The 19813-nt window shown below is 48.9% G+C and overlaps 1 protein-coding gene across 13 annotated transcripts in view; it reads right to left on the bottom strand.

Annotated features, from left to right (window-relative positions):
* The window catches only part of MYO9A (myosin IXA), a 166117-nt gene that overhangs the window by 12501 nt on the left and 133803 nt on the right, over positions 1-19813 (bottom strand). For 10 of the 13 annotated variants that reach the window (XM_015279073.4, XM_046899222.1, XM_015279070.4 and 7 more), the window contains 14 exons: positions 18124-18204; positions 17161-17271; positions 15791-15913; positions 15320-15469; positions 14765-15075; positions 12148-13806; positions 10501-10582; positions 9776-9988; positions 4740-4852; positions 4321-4478; positions 2568-2791; positions 1974-2090; positions 1349-1537; positions 417-464 (listed from right to left, as the gene is read on the bottom strand). In XM_015279073.4, the coding sequence (XP_015134559.2) occupies positions 417-464; positions 1349-1537; positions 1974-2090; positions 2568-2791; positions 4321-4478; positions 4740-4852; positions 9776-9988; positions 10501-10582; positions 12148-13806; positions 14765-15075; positions 15320-15469; positions 15791-15913; positions 17161-17271; positions 18124-18204 (3579 nt within the window). The remainder of the gene's footprint in view (positions 1-416; positions 465-1348; positions 1538-1973; positions 2091-2567; positions 2792-4320; positions 4479-4739; positions 4853-9775; positions 9989-10500; positions 10583-12147; positions 13807-14764; positions 15076-15319; positions 15470-15790; positions 15914-17160; positions 17272-18123; positions 18205-19813) is intronic. The other 3 variants (XM_015279071.4, XM_040706566.2, XM_015279075.4) reach the window with 3 other exon arrangements.

The raw sequence follows: 19813 nt of genomic DNA on the forward strand, positions 1-19813 counted from the left end.
AAAACCAGCTGTGTTTGACTGGTCAAGCTCTCCATTTTGAAGAGCTCTCCTATGCTTCCACGGCCCTTTTTGCTTTACATCTTTCCCAGTGCTATTACATCCTTTAAGACAAAAGCTCTGTCAGATACACATCCCGTCTTGACTACGGTGGGACATGTTTTCATAGAACAACCTACAGCAGTCCTTGTTCTGAACAGAAGTGCTGCTTTACAGCCTGTTGTTTCAACCTACGGTCGTTCACAGGCAAACCAAATTCACCTAGTCCATCTTCCTAGCACCTTTTCAAGGCTGCACGCTCACTAGGTGAGACGTTGAGATCTCACCACAGGACATGTCATTAGCAGGTCTCTTATCAGGTGTAATTCTGGCCACAAGGGTCAGTTCTTTAACACACAGGCCCAGGGTGCTCAACTCACCACATCCGCTTCTTTTTTCCTTCTCTTTTTCCGTTCCGTTTTTGGCACCTGGTATTAAAAGAGATTTGAGCATGTTTATGGGCAATCCACACAAGTAAAGCATGCAGAGGTCTCATATGTGACTTTTTCTATCTCTTTTCAGCCCTATACTGCCACGCACTCCAAGGAGCACTCCTACTGCAAGGGACCACCCTGTTTTCAGAAATCCCCTGGCCAACTGTCACCGTCTTCATCTCAGAGCTGGGATTAGCTGCTACTCTGGCTTCATGTCCAGCACCTCTGACATAAAGCTTTCGATCCAAGTAAGACACCCAAGGGCAAAGCACTGCAGCCGGAGCCCTGGAAGAAATCCTACGTGGAGAGCCTGGGGAGGACTCACAGCAGAAGACCAAAGATGGGACATTTGCTCTACTGGTGCACGAGAAACACCATCTTCCAAGAGCCAGGGATGGTCCTCACAGACAAAAGGGAGTAGAAAGCGAGGAGCCCAGGTTTGTGGAGGAACACTGACTGCCCGAACTCAGCCCCTGAGGTCACTATCCACATACACTGCTCCCACAGCCAGACCAAGAGTGACGCACGCGGTCACTGGTGCTCAAGAGCCTAGGAAAGCCCAACAGAAAATAGCACATTGCTTTTACTCATCTCTCAAAGATCTGAGCTGCCTTCCCACCCATCCACAGATGGCTGCAGATTTGCCCTGGAGACAAGGTCCACGTGTTGGCAGTGGTGAAGGCCTAGCTCATCCCAGATAAGAACCTGGGTTTGCTGGGCCCAATGAAACAATACCAGTGAAATACACCTTGTGTGCCTGCCTATGTTGCCCACCTCAGCTCACAGCACAAGAGAAGACAACAGACCAGGTGTCTTAGCACAACTCTTCAGAAAGATAGCTCACAAATCTTCCAAGAGCTCAAGAAAATGCTGAGTACCTTCACTGCAGTGTAGTCCAGGGGTTTGTACTCTATCATATATTCATCCAGGAAGACTTTGAACGTATTGACCCAGACTTTAACTGGAGACTCGCTCCAGTCCCTCTGCTCAAGCCTCATGGTCTTCTCAAGAATCTGCTCGAATAAGGCATACAGGTCCTTATAGCGGATGCTCTTCCCATCATCCACCTGTTACAGAAACAGAAGTGGAAAAAAAAAAGAAATTTTTATTCACATTAAGCTGCCTCTTCTGCTGCAGGCAATTATTTCAGCACAAACGGCTTCCAGCTCACTACGTTTCTCAGACGTCCACAACTCACAACTTTAATACACAGGTTTGCAGACCACTTGGGTGGCAGAGAGGCATTTACTGACTTATTGTCATTTGGCATTCAGCTGAAACCCATTCTACTTCCAGTGGACCCGAAATCTCCACCTGAAGTATGCTGAGCTAACGAGGAAGAGCAATTCCAAATTTACAGCTTCATGGGACTGAATGTAAATGAAGAGCATCTTCCCTTCAGGATGAGCAGATCAGGAATTGAAGGCCTGGTGACATCCCTACCAGCAGAACTCAAAGCATCTCCTGGAGGTGCAAACTCCCACGTGCTGTCCGGTCACTCACCGCTAATGCTGAGGAGTAAAAGCTGAAGATGTTTTGCCGGAATTCCTTCAGTGCTTTCTTGAACACAACATCCACCAGCGTGTCCTTCTTGCTGTCCTCATTATCCAGCTCATTCATCTGGGAAACCAAAGGCTGTTATGCACCAACATGACTTTTGCTGTGGCACTACATAAAATGAGGCCCCACTAACAAGAAGCTGCTCCACCTTGGGCAGATGATGACAACATGTGGCTGCAAGGCAGTTTCTCCTGCACACAAACTCAGAATGTGGACACATGAGTGCTTCCCGGGGGCCTTCAACTCCTGCCCTCCGGGGTCTCCCATTTCTGATGCCATTGGGGGCAGCTCAAAGCAGTGGAAGTGCCAGAGCTGCTGTGCTCGTGTCGTATGTGCACACTGTGCCCGTCCTTTGTCCCAGGCCAGCCCTGGTGCATGCTGTGCACTCTCAGCAGCTTTGGGAATGCAACTAAAGTTTTCTCCTACATGGATTATTAGCATTGCTACTGCTGCCTCCAGGATAGCATCGCTCTGCCGCCTCCATCTGCTCTCAGAGCTCTCTGATGATTTAGCTGGAGCACCAACAGCAGGTGTTACCTTTTTCAGGAGAAACTCATCCATGCTCTTCAGGTCGCTCGCGCTGGTTATGATCTGCAGTGAGTCGTTCTGCCACTGCACGGGCTCCAGAGCCACGTTGCTGATTTTGACACTACGTTTGCGTTTCACTTTGGGAGAAGGCTCTTTGTTCTCCTTAAATTCCCTCCGGTAGATTCCTGACAGCTCAGGGCTCCGTGGCGGCGTCAGATGGTGAGGACCCAACTCTAGGGGTAATAATTACAAAAGGAGAGAGAGAAAAAAGCACAGGTTAGCTGACATGCTCTCTGCCTGACCCGAAATGCTGCAGCAATATTAGTTTGGTATTCGACTCCACTGGAGTTCTGCAGTGCGTTTTGTTTTTCTGCATCTCCTGAATTAGGTGAGATGAAGCATTAAGCAATAAAAATGCTGCTTTCCGTGTTTTATGTAGGACCTGAAAGCAGGGCTCGTTCTCAGGCAGTAATAAAAACCTGTGGCAGCTGATGAACTCTCAGCAAGTGAAAAATGATGCATCGTTTCCCTGAGCTGTACCAACAGCCAAGGTAACACAAAGGGAAAAACAGCTCTGTCACCAAAATAAGGAGACAGGAGGAGAAAAGTGCTGTGAGGTGCTTGTAGGAAGATTAAATGTCACTTCTCCATTGGTTGCTTCCTCTGTCAAGAGGGGAAACATCTGTCGCTGTCCAGACGGCTGCCGGGAGGATTAGCTCCAGGGCAGGAGATGGAGGTGCTGGTGATGGCACACAGCTGGCTTTGGGGCTTGGGGAGAGGGGGTTTGTCCTCTGTCCTTGTCCTCTGCCTCCCAGAGCGAAGCAACAATTCCTACTTCTAAAACTACACAGAAATTGTGAAAGAAATGGTATCTGCTTTGGATCGTATTGCACAGTATCTTTTCTGAGTGCTTTCTGAATTCCTCCAGATCTGTTCTGGATCCCAGTCTCTACCTTTCCTACCACGGGGCTGATGTCACTCATGAAGTCAACAGAAGCAAAGCAGCACATCCTTCTCATACGTGCCATTTCCCAACTCATTTTCCTACAGCAGCTTCACACAGACTACACAACCATGTCTGAAACCCCAATTTACAGATACTTCAACCCTACAGATAAACACATTTATCATAGAACATAGAATGGCCTGAGTTGAAAAGGACCACAGTGCTCACCCAGTTCCAACCCTCTGCTATGTGCAGGGTCACCAATCAGCAGACCAGGCTGCCCAGAGCCACATCCAGCCTGGCCTTGAATGCCTCCAGGGATGGGGCATCCACAGCCTCCTTGGGCAACCTGTTCAGTGCGTCACCACCCTCTGGGGGAAAAACTTCCTCCTAATATCCAACCTAAACCTCCCCTGTCTCAGTTTAAGACCATTCCCCCTTGTCCTATCACTGTCCACCCTTGTAAACAGTTGTCCCCCCCTCCTGTTTATATGCTCCCTTCAAGTACTGGAAGGCCACAATGAGGTCTCCCCAGAGCCTTCTCTTCTTCAAGCTAAACAAGCCCAGGTCTTTCAACCTTTCCTCATAGGAGAGGTGCTCCAGCCCTCTGACCATCTCAGTGGCCCTCCTGTGCACCCACTCCAAGAGCTCCACGTCCTTCACTTCTACGTCTTTACCCACGTCACCATGAACTGGGTTACCCTTAATGGCTATGTAAATCTGGACTCCCAAAAGCTACAGCTTTCATCTGTGCTGACAGCAAAAGCAGTTTCTGTGCCACTACAACACACTGCTGCCTGCTCACCCACCACTCACCTTCACCGAGCTGCAGGCCAGCAGCCACCTCTCTGCTGGGCACCTCCTGCTCAGGATACAGCTCCAGCAGCTCAGACTGTGTGGCAAGCTTCTCCCGAGGGGTCTTCTTGTCCCCCTGCTTTCCCTTCACCCAAAATCTCATCTTGGCTCGTTGAGACCTGGAAACAAGTTGTGGGAAGAGGAATTGCCTTAATAGGGAAATGTCCTTCAGCTCAGAACTACCCAAAGCCTCCCAGACCTTCACAGCTCTTTAGGAGTTAAATCCATGTGATTGCCTCTTCTAATTGGGCAAGCTCACAGTCATGTACAAAACATGCAATCGGTGATTATGCCTGGCTGAATCAAAGCCACTGAGCTGGGGACCAGCAGGGTTCAGGGATGCAGAAGGGCAGGGGACAGGCTTGTCCCACGTTTCTTACCTCCCATCTGGGGCAAGGGGCTTCTGCGTGGCCGCCAGCTTCCCGATCTCCCCCTGAGACATGGTTTTGTGAAGCTTTGGTTGGCCATCCCCCGAGGAGAATCGCTGAGCTGTCTGTAACGATTCAAGGGTGAATTATTAAAAAATGGCACCGTTCTTGGAATGCCAGGTGACACTTTTTCTTAAAGCAAAAGTTAAAGATTTTATCTGTGATGACTGAAAACCACACCTTTATTGTTACCTGCTACGGTCCTAGTTACAACTGCAACTACAGAAGTGTTTTAATGGCGCCTAAAGCAGAACGACAGTTCTTCATTCCTGCTTTGAGGTCTTCCTTCTCCTTTAGTGACAAATGCAGAAAGCCGGTGTGCACCAGGCCACAGGTTTGTCACCACCACAGAAGTGCTCAGCCACCCTGGGCTGGGCAGCTCTTCGTTCAAGAAGAGCCCATTAGCACAGTTGTTAGTCAAGCCGAGGTGATTTGTGGTGTTCCCTCATCTACCGCATGGATCCATCCCAGCAGAGCCTGCCTTCAGCTCCCACAGAAGACTTTGCAGAAGGGAACAAAAATAGGAGTCTTTGGACTCCTTTAATGTGCCAAGGACACGTTAAAATTGGCCCTTCAGAACTAAGAGATTAAGCAGCTTTGATACAAAAGACCTCTGCTTTCATCACCACTTTAAAAGTCATGGGATAATTTCCCAAGGGCAAGGTGAATTTGCAGTAATTAATGGAATTCCACTAATAATAAATAATAAATTATTATTTCATGCTGTACAATAATACATTTTGCACTATTTCTATTATCTGCTGCTTGGGAAGAGACAAGGCAAGAGATGGTGCACTTCCTCCTCTCCCTGGAGTCTTGAGAGGCCTCAGCTGACACGTTTAATGACCTGCAGCTGCTATCCAAAAAGCGTGTCCCAAGAGGCAGCAGAAACAGAGATGTTACCTTCATATCTCTCTTTTCATGTGCCCACAAAGCCTCCACCACTGTTGCCTGAGCCACACCATTTATCTTGGGAAGCATTCCTCAGACCTGCCTTTGGTTTGCCCAGCACAGAGGAGGAAGCCACCCAAAAAGGCAGCGTGGCCCAGAAACGTTCTGGCCATATTTATAAAAACAGCAACTTTTGCTCTTATTTTCCATTACAGCTATGATTGGAGGGGGGACTTTTGACATGAGGTAAGCAGGGAATCAGGCTGCACGACCTGATTTGGAGTTATCTCCTTTAGCTTCCCCTTAACTAGGCGTCTCAGCTGAATCCACTGTCTTTTTTAAAGCATTCCCTTTTTTTCCTATTAAAAACACTTCCTATAAAATTCTGCAATGTATGGGCCTCACCAATCTCCATTTCTCACCCTGGGCGAACCTCCCTGCCAGCCAGGAGGTGGCAGCACACAAGGCAAAACTGCCACTGGATACCATGGAAGGTGCTGAAACCATCCGAGGGCTTCTCGTTCCTGTTGCCCTTACTTCCCAGTGATGATCCCATGTAAATGGTGGAGAGGTAATAGGCAAAATAAGACCTCATAATCCACGGAATGGATTAGACACGTCAGGACAAAGAGAAAATTCTGTTAAATTCTGCTAAAAAGGTCTTTCTATGATGCAGAACGCAGCAGGGTCATCACTGCCTGCTGGATGTTAATGGATGGGTCTGGAAATGGTCCTCACCTTCATCAGCATGGAACAAAACCGTGGGGAAGAAACGCTCCCTGGCATCAGTGCCTATGAGGGCAGGGGTGGAAGAGGCACACAGTCTCACTGCTAAGGCTCACAATGACTTTGTGGCTTACTTTTGTCACATATAGGCACCTCTGGGACCGCACGCCGCCCTGCAAAGGTTTCATAGGGAGATGGTCCCTACCTGTAATCTCACCAGTACCACTGCTATCTCCCTGCTCTGCCTCTATTTTTGATCTATTTCAGCTACGCGTTTCCTCTGCTGCCACTGCAAGGCTCTGAGAGGAGGACTGAAGGCATTTTTGACACCAATCCTTCTGTTTGAGAGACTCCTCCAGCAGAAAGGCCAGGTCCTTGGCTGGGAAACATTCCTCGGCCCCGGGCGCACCACAAAGCACATAGCCAGGAGTCTGCAATCATCCCGAGGTGGAAGAGGGAAGCCCGTTTATTCCTCTAAAAGCACAACCTCTATTTTGCTGGCCGTTTTGCAAATGAGATGACTTGTCCCAGCAGGCAGCAGTGCTGCACTGAAGGGCTTCCTAAAGCTTGGGACAAGAGCTCTTCTGTCACAGGTGGCTCTTCAGAATCAGTGGGTGTCAGGCTGCTGTTTGATGATTTGTGGCTTTAGGATGGAAGTTGGAGCAAAATATATCACTGCTTCAACCCTAAGAGGCACTTGGGCTCTCTGCAGTCAGCAGTACCTTAAGCAGCCACCTAATACACTGGTGCACCTTGGGCTGTGGCCCTGGCTGATGATGCTCGTGGCCTTTGCTGCCCTGGATTTAGGCCTGGAGCATCAGTGCCTGGTGGGCCACCACAGCCAGGAAAACAAGGGGTAACACAGTGCCAGTGCAGAGTCACCCTGTGCTCAGCTGCACAGGGTTACCCGCGATCCCTCTGCTGTGTATCCAGCAGCCCTCAGCCACCGAGCAGCACATCAAAAGAGGCTTTTGGGAAAGCTGCAGCCAGAGGCAGGAGCTGTATGAATAAGCTGTTTACCAGAACAACAACCAGACTGCATATGGAGACTGCTGGATGTGTCTTCATGTGAGTATCACAAGGCACAGCAGATACGGTCACATGCATATCCCCTGCTTGAACCTAAGGTGCACCAGTCTGCTCTGTTTTAGGCTGCTTCATCATCTCCAACACCCAGACAGGCTCTGCTAATAAACACGAATAAGCAGTCCCTAAATTTTGCTGCTTTCAAGAGCTCTCCCTTAATGGTGTGGTGATCCTGACACAGAGAAGCTACAATCCAAAGAGCTGGTCCCAAACCTGCAATACAGAACACAGGTGGAAACACCGTACGTGGGGCCAGGACATACAGACACAGGATACCACTGCACACACAGCTTTACGAGTAGGGTTTGCTAGAAAGCAGAACTCAACCGTGCAATGTGGAACTGCTGTCTGTCCCACGGTTAGAGCCAGGGATGGAGCACAGAGAAAAGAGATACAGGAGGAGAGATGAGACACAGCTGGCACTACTGCTACTTGCATGCCGTGAGAGCTGTTAACCCAGGTGAGCAGAGTCCCAGCAGCATCTCTACGTGAGCCAGCTCCCTCCCAGAGATGGAGTTTTCCAAGCACCTTGCTCAGCAGAGATTGCCAGTGGGGAAGACTTCTACAGCTAAAAAACGAAGGCTTTGTAACAGGGTAGCCTCCAGGAACACAGCAGGGCACAGCCCCTTGTCCCAGGCCCTTGCCACGCTTTGAGCAGCTGCTTCCAGCATTTCCAAGGAGCTGGTCCACTGCCATCTGAGCAGCCAAGAAGACTGTGGCAGAAGGAAATCCAGAGGGAAATGCTGGCTTCTAACATCATCTTGGAGAATTTTGTTGCCTTCATCAAGACTCCCTTGGACAAAAGCACATGAACATGTACTGAGCGTTTACAGAGGGACAGCCTTCAGGCAACGTAGCTTTCCTGGGCTCCTCAGATGGTTTCAGACCTGCACCTCCCAATTTGGCTTCTTGTTCCTGTTTTTTCCCCATTTTAATGTAGGTCTTTAATGAAGGATCTTTGATTCTTTTAAATTAGTAACTTCTCATCCCTCCTTTCTCATCGTGTCTTCAAATCCGTGGTTTGAGTGAAAGCAAGAGGGCAGGATGGAGGCACTGCGTCTGCATGGGCATGCTTTCTTAAGCTGACTTCTCACCAAATGAGGGCGAAAAAACTGGTTCTGACACAAGTCCCATGTAAAATTCTCCCTTTCCTGTTACGAAAGCAGGGAGATGGGACTGAAGGGCAGCTGAGTGAGTTCGGTTTGAAGAGCTGTGTCTTTCAACCATGTTCCTGCCAGACAGCACTAGGGGCATTCCTGGCTCAAAAGCTGAGAAATTTTATCAGGAGAATTTGAAAATCTCCACCCTTCCTGGTTAGGAAATCATCCTGGGAAAAAAAAAAAATTGTATCATAAAAGCTGCTAACAGAGAAGTCACGGAAAGCCCTCCTCGGCCTTCCTTACAGAGGCAGATTTTAAGATCACACGAGATATTTGCTGTGGCAACACCACAGAATGAGCACAAAGTAAAAAGCCAGTCCTGTTAGTACATTTGTTTGCTTTTGTGCTCTATCCACACCCACCCCTGCAGTTGGAGTATAGGAGTGAAGCCATGTGAGCGCTTAAGCATGAGATGGTCATCGCTTTGTGCTCATCCACGTCTATGTGGGCTGCCTCAAGCCACAGAGAAAGCGGGCAAGAGTAGCAAGGGGCCGTCCCCTTGTACCCCCCAGGCCTCTCAGTCACTGCCACCCCTCCTGGCCAGAGCCACTATGGTGTTTTTCTCTATCTTTTTTTAAACACATGTTTTTATTGCCCAATTTACAGGTTTTTACTTTCTCTAAGATACTCTTAGCCGACATCTTCCCAATAATTGAGGACTGGACAATCTCTGAATAACCTAACTAAGGATACCAAATCAAAAGTGCAATGTTTATGCAGTTTTCCTTGTTGTCTGCTGCTATTCTGGCCAACGTTTGCCTTGATCTGTTCTATGCATACGCACCTATCACTTTGCTAGAGCCAAAGGATCCCGGTGGGACTGTCTAATGGAGGGAATCCTGGTTAAGCAATGAACAAACAAAAGGTAGTTGTGCAACCTAAAGAAACCATGGAAGCTGCTCTCCAATCAAGCCAGCAAACACCACCATGGTTGAGAGAGAATGAAATAATATCCCTTTCAGTTCTGTATGCATTTCTGCTGTGTTCTCTGAGTCTACCCATCTACAACGTCCACGTAAGTGGGAGAAGCAGCAGTGTAGGATCCGTGCAGCCAAGGTTAGCAAAGAAACACTCCCGCAGATCTTGCTCCCTCTTTTCTCCTTCCCCAACAAGTTGGAAAATTACCATTTCGGAGTCACTGTAACAGGCCTGGCCGAGCCGGGCCGCAGGCCCTGCCTCGGGGTGAGGAGGTAGGTCAGAGGAGAGGAGGAACTCAAAATTGCCATCGTAATCATCTTCCTCCGTATCCCCCTCCCCATCAGCAAAAGTACCTCTAGTCAAGAAATCGGAGCGCGTCCGCGCCATGCGGGCTTTCTTTTTATGGGTCGGTCTGGGAACCTGCTTGACCAAATGATAAAACATAACAACAGAAAGAAAAGTTTGTAAAACGAAAATGTAAAAATAAAAAGGAGATTCTACTGAAGCTTGGCAACACAGCGCAGCTCAAGTATGGTCTGGGGAACACTGCACTCCACAGAGGACACACATTATTACACGTAGTGCAGAGACGACCAGCAAAAACAAAAGCCAAGACAGCACGGAGAAAGTGGGACAATAATGGATGTTACTTAAATGGACATTAAACCAAACAAGACAAGACTACGTGCTACAGTGTTTGCCATCAGGACTGCGAGATCCTTGTCTTCCAGAGCAATTCAGAGCTGCTGCACTTAATGCTACGGGGGCTTTTTTGCCATGAGAAAGTGTGAAAATTGCCTTCGTGTGACATCCCCATCCCCAAGAACAGCAGTCCTTGTGCTTTACATTTGAGGGAAAACTGGCAAAATAAGGGTTTGGGAGTTTTCTTCCCCTTTTCAATCGTAAGAGAAAATAAGAAAGTGGCAGCTCACCTCTCCTCGGCCAGACCCAGGCATCTTAAATGGCTTCCGAGCCAGCTCACCCTTGGGAAGGCATTGATGGCTTGCTTCCCTGCTGAAAGGCAACAAAACAGAGACGTTTCATTCTCTCCTAAAAGCCTTCCCCCTGTGCCAGCCCAGCTCTCAGCAACGCAGAAGGACGCAGCCCAAGCAATCAATGAGAAATCGCAGCTGGAGGTCACAGGTTTTCAGAACTCTTTAGGGTCTGACTTAATGCTGAAGGACAAGAAGGTGTGAATTTCTGCCCGCCAAGCTGTTCCCTGCCCTGCTCAGTGGTTACAGATGGTATCTTCCCAGTCCTGTATTTTGAAATGCCATTGCTTTGTCGTTGCATAAAGACGTTTAAGTTCCAGGCAGACAAAAAGTAGGCATTTTTAAATGTAATTTTCCATTTCCTGTTGCTTGCTCGGTGCATTAGCCAACTAGGAAAAGAAACTGAAGGAAGTATGTGGGGAAGATCCAGGCTGGATGTGGCTCCGGGCAGCCTGGTCTGGTGGTTGGCAACCCTGCACATAGCAGGGTTGAAATGAGATGACCACTGTGGTCCTTCTCAACCCAGCTCAACCCAGGCCATTCTATGATTCTACAAAGACTGTTCTCAAATATTCACTTCCAAACCAGTTCTCTGGGACCTCCTGCAGATACTCAGGTGAGCAGGCTACAAAGGAGAGCATCCTCGCTTTGCATCCAACACAGCATTCAACCGTACTCCCATTTAATTCGCCCTCTGCTCAGCTCACTCCTTCTGACACCAATTCTGCACAAAACCCTACCATGCCCTGGGGCGAGGCATCCGAAAAGCCCACCACTGCCCTCCCATCCTTGGCACGCTGCTGGCTCTGTTGGGGGTCAATGGGATATTGCCTGATGGCTTTTGCTGGTTATTGTAATTCTACAATTAACAAGAAAAATCTTGGAGCCTCCTGACTGTCTCATCATTTCTACTCTGTCTACCCAAAAATCCTAAGCATCTTTTTTCCCCTTGTTTTAAGATCTTTCAAAATAAACCTGTATCACTGCACATAAACGAACAGCATTGTTTATAAAAATGTAAATGAAGCCAGTGTCAATTCTCTCTTGCTATGAACACCATTCTCCTGCTAATATCTATGATTATCTCCCCTAGCTTATGTAATGTGTGTTGCATAAGAAAATGAACATTAGTATTTCCAGTTCTTTTACTTTTTCCCAATTCATGCCCACTCACTGTTAAGTACCCAAAACCTGACACCACTCTTGGTTTCAATAAGTACTTTGTACAACCTCCAAAGCCAACGTTCTGCCCATGACCACTGTACCCAAGCAAAGTGATAGTGATAGGACAAGGGGGAATGGTTTTCAACTGAGACAGGGGAGGTTTAGGTTGGATATTAGGAGGAAGATTTTCACTCAGGAGTGTAGTGATGCACTGGAACAGGTTGCCCAAGGAGGCTGTGGATGCCCCATCCCTGGAGGCATTCAAGGCCAGGCTGGATGTGGCTCTGGGCAGTCTGGTCTGGTGGTTGGCGACCCTGCACGTAGCAGGGAGGTTGAAATGAGATGACGGTTGTGGTCCTTTTCAACCCAGGCCATTCTATGATTCTAAAGCCTACAAAGCAAGCACACCATCTTTGTACTCACTGGAGCCCGAAGGGATTGTCTCTGGGTGTGAAGAACATGGCGCTTGCCCGCATCTCCTCGCTGGGCTGGCTGGGCACCCGAGGCTGCCGGAGGCGCTCACTCCTAGAGAAGGGGCTGCCCGGGGCATCCCTGGGGTCCGCAGCCAGCCGGGGGTTGCCCCGTGATTCCAGCAGTGCTCCTGACGGGCCTTCCCTTCGCTCCATGAACATGCTGACCGGTCTGTCCTTAGGGGCAGCATGGGCCGGAGAGCCCCCCCTGCTCCCGACGGTGAGACCTTTGATGTCCACTGATGAGGCTGGAGTTCCACCCGGGGCCACGCCGTGCTCCGCTCTGCTCTGGGGGTGCAGGATGAGGACAGACTGAGGCCGGCTGTCGGGTTTTTTGGATGGTTTCAGAGTAGGGTCCTTCATTCTGCTCAGCTCAGCCCGCTGTAAAGCCTCCACCCTGCCTTGCTTCTCCAGCTGCTCGAAGGCTTTGCGCTGCCTCTCTAAAATTTCCTTCTGCTGTCGGATCTGCTCCATCATCTCCCTCTCATTCTGCAGCTGGAGCTGCTTTTGTCGTTCTTCCTTCTCCACGTTGAGTTTCTCCAGTCTCTTGATGACAGAGTCTGGAGAATGGGAATGTGTTGCGGTGGCTGTCCCACGTTCCTCTCTCTTGGCAGGAGACCTCTCCCCTTCCTCCCCTCCCACAACTTTGCCCTGGTCTTGCTCCGAGTCCTTCCTCATCTCAGAGAACATAGCTGTTTTCTCCTCTCTTTCCATCGCCTTGTTCTTCAAGTTGTTCTCCACCAGTGACTGCTTTACCTTCATATCCTGTGGTGGAACGTAGAAAGTAGGTAGATTACTAGAAAGGAATGTTTCTCTTGGATGCATCTTGTAGATATTCTGGGGGTCACACACCACGTGCTCCTTTGCAGTGCGGTTATCGGGCAGCTCAGAGTCTGAAAGCATCCTTCTGCAAATGGACAAATTGCTGTTCACATCCGCTGCGCAGAAAGACTTGTCCTGCAGGTGAGGCTGAGGACTGCTAGGCAAAGAGTCCCGGGTCTCAGTGGGAAGCAGCTGAACATCTAAAACTGGGGGAACGGGTTTACTCGGGGTATCTTCACAGCTTAACATCTCCAAGCTCCCTTGAGAGCTTTCGCTCTCTGGGGTTCCCTGAGGGGAATGAAGTGCCTCAGATACCAGCTCGGTAGACCACTGTCGCTCCTCCGAGGGCGACAGCCCACCAGTGGACCGGACCTTAAGCAGCTCCAAGCTGAATTTCGCCTGTTCCAGCTCACGCATTCTCCGGCTTTCTCTTTTTGCACGAACGACTTTCTTCTGATTCAGATCCTCCAGTGACTTGGGTCTCTCTCGTACAATGACTTCCTCTTCGGTGTCCATCCCGCTCTGGCTGCTGGCTCTCTCGTGCCTTTTGTACAACGACGTCGCAGAAGTGTCCAGGAGGTCCAAGTGATTCACCCGATTATTCTCCATCAGCGACTTGTGCTCCTCCACGGCTCTCACTCTTTCTTCAAATGAGCCATCCTCCCACTTGGATGGGTCAGAGCCCTTGATTTCCAAAGCCCCATCTGCCTCCAGCCCATCCTCTTCTCTACTTGACAGGCCATTCTCCAGCTGCATCTCTTTTAACCTCTGCTCTTTCAAAGCTCTAAACCTGCAAGAAAGCAGAAAAGCAGCAAATTGTAACGCTGTGCCCACTGCACTGGTGGCATCTCATCACCACAGATGTCCCCATCATCTCACCGCTGTCGGCACTTTGAGCAACTCTCCTTGCAAAGCAGGTACAACCCGATGCATGTTCATGTTCTATGCACAAACTGCATTTCCAGTCTTCTCTTCTGCCATCTCACCTACTCAGGAGTTGCACTGATGCATGCACCTGTAAGCTTCTCCTGTGCTGATGACAGCAGCTCCAGCCTTCATCCCTGGTGTAGCTTGCTTATAAGCCAGAAAACCGTAACACATTGCATCACCTTGGCTTTGTCATCTTCCCCATCCTGCCTGGGATGCCTCTGGCACAAAGAACAGGCACTCATCCCCCACGCTAAGAGCTATTTCCAGCTCCCAGCTCTCTGTCAGTCACTCCACACCTTGCAGGCAGTGTCTCCCAAGCACAAATCAAGACCTGCCCTGCAGCCAGCGAGCCGAGGCATGGTCGTGAATGCTTTTCTCCTTGCAGCAGCTGGCGTGAGTAACTGCTGCCCCTGTTCCTGACTTGCTGACTGATCCACTGTGAGACGGTGCAGCAAGCAGATCGGCCAGCCAATCTGAGTTAAAAATAGGCTACTTAGAGTGGTGCTGCTGCCAAGAAAAACCCCCTTGCAAGTACTTATGTCCTCAGCTTTCCACTGCCTACGTGCTCTAACCTGAAATAGGCTCTGCTTAGTCTAGGAGTAAGATGGGCAGCTAACTGAACTCCTGTTAGAAAGTGCAGACAAAGGAAGGATCAGGGCAGGGTGGAGAAACATCAGCAATGCTATGAAGGGACACTATCATGTGTATGCCGCTTTGGTCTAGGCAGTGCAAGAATTCACATCGGCCATCTCATCCTCTACTGGGTGCTATCAGAAAGCATTTCTTTCTTTTCTCATTTATTCAAAGACCAACATTACCTCTGTCGTGCTAAATATCCTCTGCACGCTGCTTGCAAACAGACCACCCCGCGCCTGCCGGCTCTGTACCGCCGCTGAGCGCGGTGCCCCCGCCAGGCTGCCTGGATGCTGGTGGCCGCCTCATGCCTCCGCTTCAGGTGCTCCCTCCAGCAGCTCTGGATGAGCTGGGCCGCAAACTGCATCTGCAGAAACCTCCTCCTCTCCACGAAGCCTCGCCAGTGGGTCTGGAGCACAACTGCAGCTTTGCTGAGCACGAGTGGGTCTGGTGATGGCTTGCCTTGCTTTCGGCTCTGGTAGCTACGCCAGAATCTCTGCAAACACAGCAAGCAGAGCAAAAACAGCTTCTTGAAATGGGAATGGTTGGGGAACTGGATAGCACCTGCCTTTACGCCAGCTTTCCATCTCTCCCACACCCGAACTACTGCTCTTCTGATCATAAGTTCCTTCCTAGGAGACGGGAACTGACTTTATGCATCAGATGCTCCAGCTGCAGCCAGAGCTGTATCTGTAGGACTCATGGAAGTATCTGTGATGAAGCCAGGCACTGTCACCTACCTGTATGATCACTGCTGCCTGCCTCATGTTCAGGAACTGCCTTCTGCAGAGCATACTGCGGAACCAGCGCTGCAGCAGCACGATCCTGCGCAGCACCTCCTGATGGAGCAGGTCCTGCAGAAGCTGCCGCTCGCGCTCCTTCACAAAAACCTGGGAAATAAAAGCACCAGGCATGAATCACAGAGCCTTTGCCTTCCCTTCTGGGGAGACAGAGTCATAACAGTGAGTGGCCTGCACACACGCGGGTTCTGAAGGTTACCTTCCTATAATCTGACCACTGTGACCTGGTCAAAAGAAAACACCAACATTCCTGTCTATTTCATGCTAACGACACTAAAAGCATCCTTTAAACCATTAGCTTCTGATGAACAGAAGGAAAGTAGTTTCATTAGTTAAAAGCATATACAAAGATGCTAACATAACTGTGCACAAATGCAGGCGTGTCTTTATCTTAAGTAGATAAACGCTTACCATGGTTCTTCCAACTTGGTAATTGTCTGGATTGAGTTTTATTTTCCTGAGGAAATCATGGACATTGTGCTTAGATGGGCTGATTCCTTGTGGCAGAAGGACGTGGAAATGGTTCACAAAGTCCTGAGAAGGCATAAAAAACCAAACCCATCAAGACTGGCTTAAGTGGGTACTGCTGTGTCATCTTTTTGCATAAGTAACTGGGATTTGCTCTGCTGGCCACACAAAAGGGGACCTGTCCAGGTGCAGAAGGATAGATGGCATGTCACGGACTGGAAAGTACCAAGTTTCCTCCACCATTTATGTATACTGCATGGGAAGCACATCAAAGCAGTGGCCCACAGACATTCAAACATCTCTCAGTGTGGGAGGAGAGACTCTGCACAATCTGCGAGGTCACTTCAAGTAAAAATGCTGCAAACCTTCAGAAATGGCCACTCACTACAAAAGGGAGTGACCAGAATCTGCAAAGCATCACAGGGAAGAGGCTGCTCCAAGGGTTGTTGCTGTGAAGACTCAGAGAAGAGGTATCAGGAATGACCCTCCTAAGTAATGCCAGGATTCATCCTCATGGCAAAAAGACCCTGAGCAGTCCTCCTTTCCGAACAGCTGCTGCACAGGACAGGACATCTGGCCAAAAGCAGCTGCCAGCAGGAAACAAACTGGCAACAGCAAATCATGAAACAACTGACATGTGCACTAAAGCTGGCAAAAATATGGGAAAGCAGAAAATACGAGAAGCTGGATAACTCCTGAGTGACCTAAAGCATCCCAGTCAGCCTTATGATGGGACACGGCCAGAGCCAAAACAATGGGGAAAATGCTGCTCCTGAGGAAACAAAACCAACAGGCACCAAAAAGCTGCTCAGTGCCCTATGGTATTAGACATAAGAGAAGGGTCTTTGTCATTTGGGTGGGTCACACCAAGGAGGAATCTCCAAAATATATTTATAATGCCTTTAATAGGGAGCTAAGTGAACCCAAACCTTAACTGTCACATCTTGCTGACTCAGTCTGTTAAAGCTCTGACAGGGATCAGCCATCATCAGCCTGAACTTCTCATTATCACTGTGAAGGGATATAGATTTGTGGAAGTGATTTTGCACGTGTTATGAAAATGCACTGTGTGTACTGTGAAAAAATAAAGCTTTTTTTCCCCAAAACCATAATGATGACTGCAGAGGGACTTGTAGTCTTCGGTCTGGTCCAGCTTAGCAAATCCGCCCATCAGTACTCCCTTTCCAATGTCGTCCAAAGCCGTAAATTCATTGTTTAGTAAAAACACAACTACACTTACAAGCCAGCAACGCTCCTGACAACTGTGATAATGATGAGGAAAGTGCTGAAAGACTGATAATGTTTGAGCCAACCTGGAAAGAGTATTTGCAGCTGTATCCCGACTGGCGGATGCGAACAGTCTCCAGCATGCCTGTGTACCGCAGCTGCCGGAGCACCAGGTTGTCACTGAACCGCAGGGGCAGCTGGAAAGGAAAAGGAGGCCAACCATGAGCAAATATCTCCTTGAGCTCCGAGCACCTGAGGAGACTTCTAAGCATGTGGGTAGGTCAATGGGTTCAGCACGTGTAGCACATCAGCAGGACATGCGCAATGGCAACGATGATGAGGGGGAACGTGGGTCCCCAGGAACCGCACTCATGGCAGCAGGGTTGAATCCTGCTAGCTCCCACAGAGCCATCAGATGGAGAGTTTCATACATCTAACTAGACAGAAAGCGACAGAGAAGGGTTTTTTTGGATCCTCTGAGCTAAGAAAGCCCCATCAGTGGCACAGCCAATGAGCAGGGTGAGATGGAGCAATGGCGCCTCACTTTGTATTTGTAACCATCTGGGTAAGACTGCGAAGGATCAATATATGAAAAAAATACACCTACAGCCTTCTTTTTAAACTGAAGACCTTTAGCCCAGGAGACAAACAAATCTTTACATCGTATTTCTCGAATTTGGCTTTCTCACTGAATCAGTCCGATTGACATGGCTTATTCTGGAAGAAGGTACAAATATCTTATAACCCCAACTTGGCTTTGGGTTTCTCTTTAAAATAAATAAATAAATAAATCACATATTTACAAGATATTTCCAATATGATTTTAAGCAGAAGATCAGGAACTAAAACCCAACTCTAGTCCACCTCACTACTTCCTTCCCCACCTCGTGGCTGTGCCCTAGAAAGGTCTGCTTCCAAAACCTCAACGCTCAAAAGGCTTCCAGTGGGCTGACTGATCTTCAGAGAGAGAAAGGATGAGTTCTGCACGAGTGAATGTGTGTTTTGCAATCACACCATTAGCAGCACTAATCTCACAGGACAGGGTTTACCTTTTCGGCGTTGGATCGAATGCACTTGACAAAGTAAGGTTCTGCCTGGCCAAGAGTCTCCATCAGCTTGTTGAGTGATGCCTGCAACAGGGAATACATCTCCAGTTGGGAAACAGCATGAAGAACAATGAGAAAACATGCACCGAGGCCACAAAACAAAAGTTTGAACAAATGGTGAGTAAACCAGGCAGATGGGAAACAGTTCCCCGAAATGAGCATCTCGGATTGATACAACTTGGCTGCTTCTGTCTTCACACCCAACTAAATGGCTACAGAGGAAAGCAAGCCTGATTGTTCAAGGCTTCTACAGAAACCACAACAACGCTCACACTGTTCCTTGAGACCCCCGCCTTGGCCTTCCCAAATCAACCAGCAGATCCCAAAGCCACCCCTGCTGCACTCCCATGAGCCACGCACAGACACAGCGCAGGAGACGACGACCTGCCCCCTGTTCACCCCACGACTGCCAATGTTTCTAAAACACAAACGTTTTCCTCTGTCAGAAATCGTTCCACTTCTTAAGTCTCAGATCACTGTTACTGACACAGAAGTGAATTCTTGATGATGGTTTTGCAACAGGAAGACCTGACAGCTTTCTCCCATAACTGCTTTCCATAGCTTGCCTGCCTCTCTTGCTGAGTGAACTCCCATTATGTCAAACCACTGAATTTACGGATTTTTAAAGCCTAAACATTTCACATGCTGCTTTGAATCATAGAATTGCTCAAGTTGGGAAAGACCTTAAAGATCATCAAGTCCAACCGCAATGGATGAAGGTCATCCCAAAGATGGCATATCTCTGGTCATACTTGTCTGCTGAAAGGCACAATTGTGGTCACTGAGAATCAAGGTTCTGCCGCAATTCTGACACAGAGATTTCACTGCATTTCCATTTCCCTTCATTTCTGTGCTACTATGACAAGCGTAGACTACAGAAGTGACTTGGTGTTGGCATCACCGCCGCATCCAACCACTCTGATGGGATGTCATCCCAATTCATGCCTCCAACCTGCAAATCCTGCAATGAAGCACAAGCTCTGGGAAATAACACACCGACTGCTTTAGAGCAGAGCACACACAGTCCCTGAGTCACTGCAGCTGAACTGACTCCTTTGCTACACTCTGCATTGTATTTATTTATTTTATGTGCCCTGTGAAAGCTGTGATGTCTCTGATTGCAGAGCACATGACTGACGTGGTATTAATAACGTGCTCCAGAGCCGATTACTCGTGGCAACGACCTGATTTTAACAGCGCCTAGAACTCCGTTATTTAAAAGATTCTGTTGCATATTTACTACATGCAGCTTTGGATTTATGAATATACATGCCCATAAACCTGTGTGTACAAGTGCATAATATTAGAACGATGTAATTCATCTGAAGATTGGCTTGCAGAACACCTTCCGATCCTTCTGAAGCCATCCTTAGGGGAAGGCTTTTATGTTAATCAATGTCTGTCTACACGCAGGACCTGGGGAAGAGGAGCTGATGAGACACCCACGTGTGGTACAGCTGGACACGGAGCAGCCATGGTGCTGGGGGGCTGCGACGGGGCAGAGCCCAGCTAGTGGGCACAGTCAATTGCATAGCACGGGAAGGCAAAGGGACAGGGGATTTTTAGCTCAGATCTCTGCTCTTCACAGCAGATGGTCCCCTTCCATGTGCCTCCTGCTGCCATCTGGCCTGCC

This window comes from Gallus gallus, chromosome 10 (genome assembly GCF_016699485.2).
Source record: "Gallus gallus isolate bGalGal1 chromosome 10, bGalGal1.mat.broiler.GRCg7b, whole genome shotgun sequence".
In the NCBI taxonomy this organism is placed as follows: Eukaryota; Metazoa; Chordata; class Aves; order Galliformes; family Phasianidae; genus Gallus; species Gallus gallus.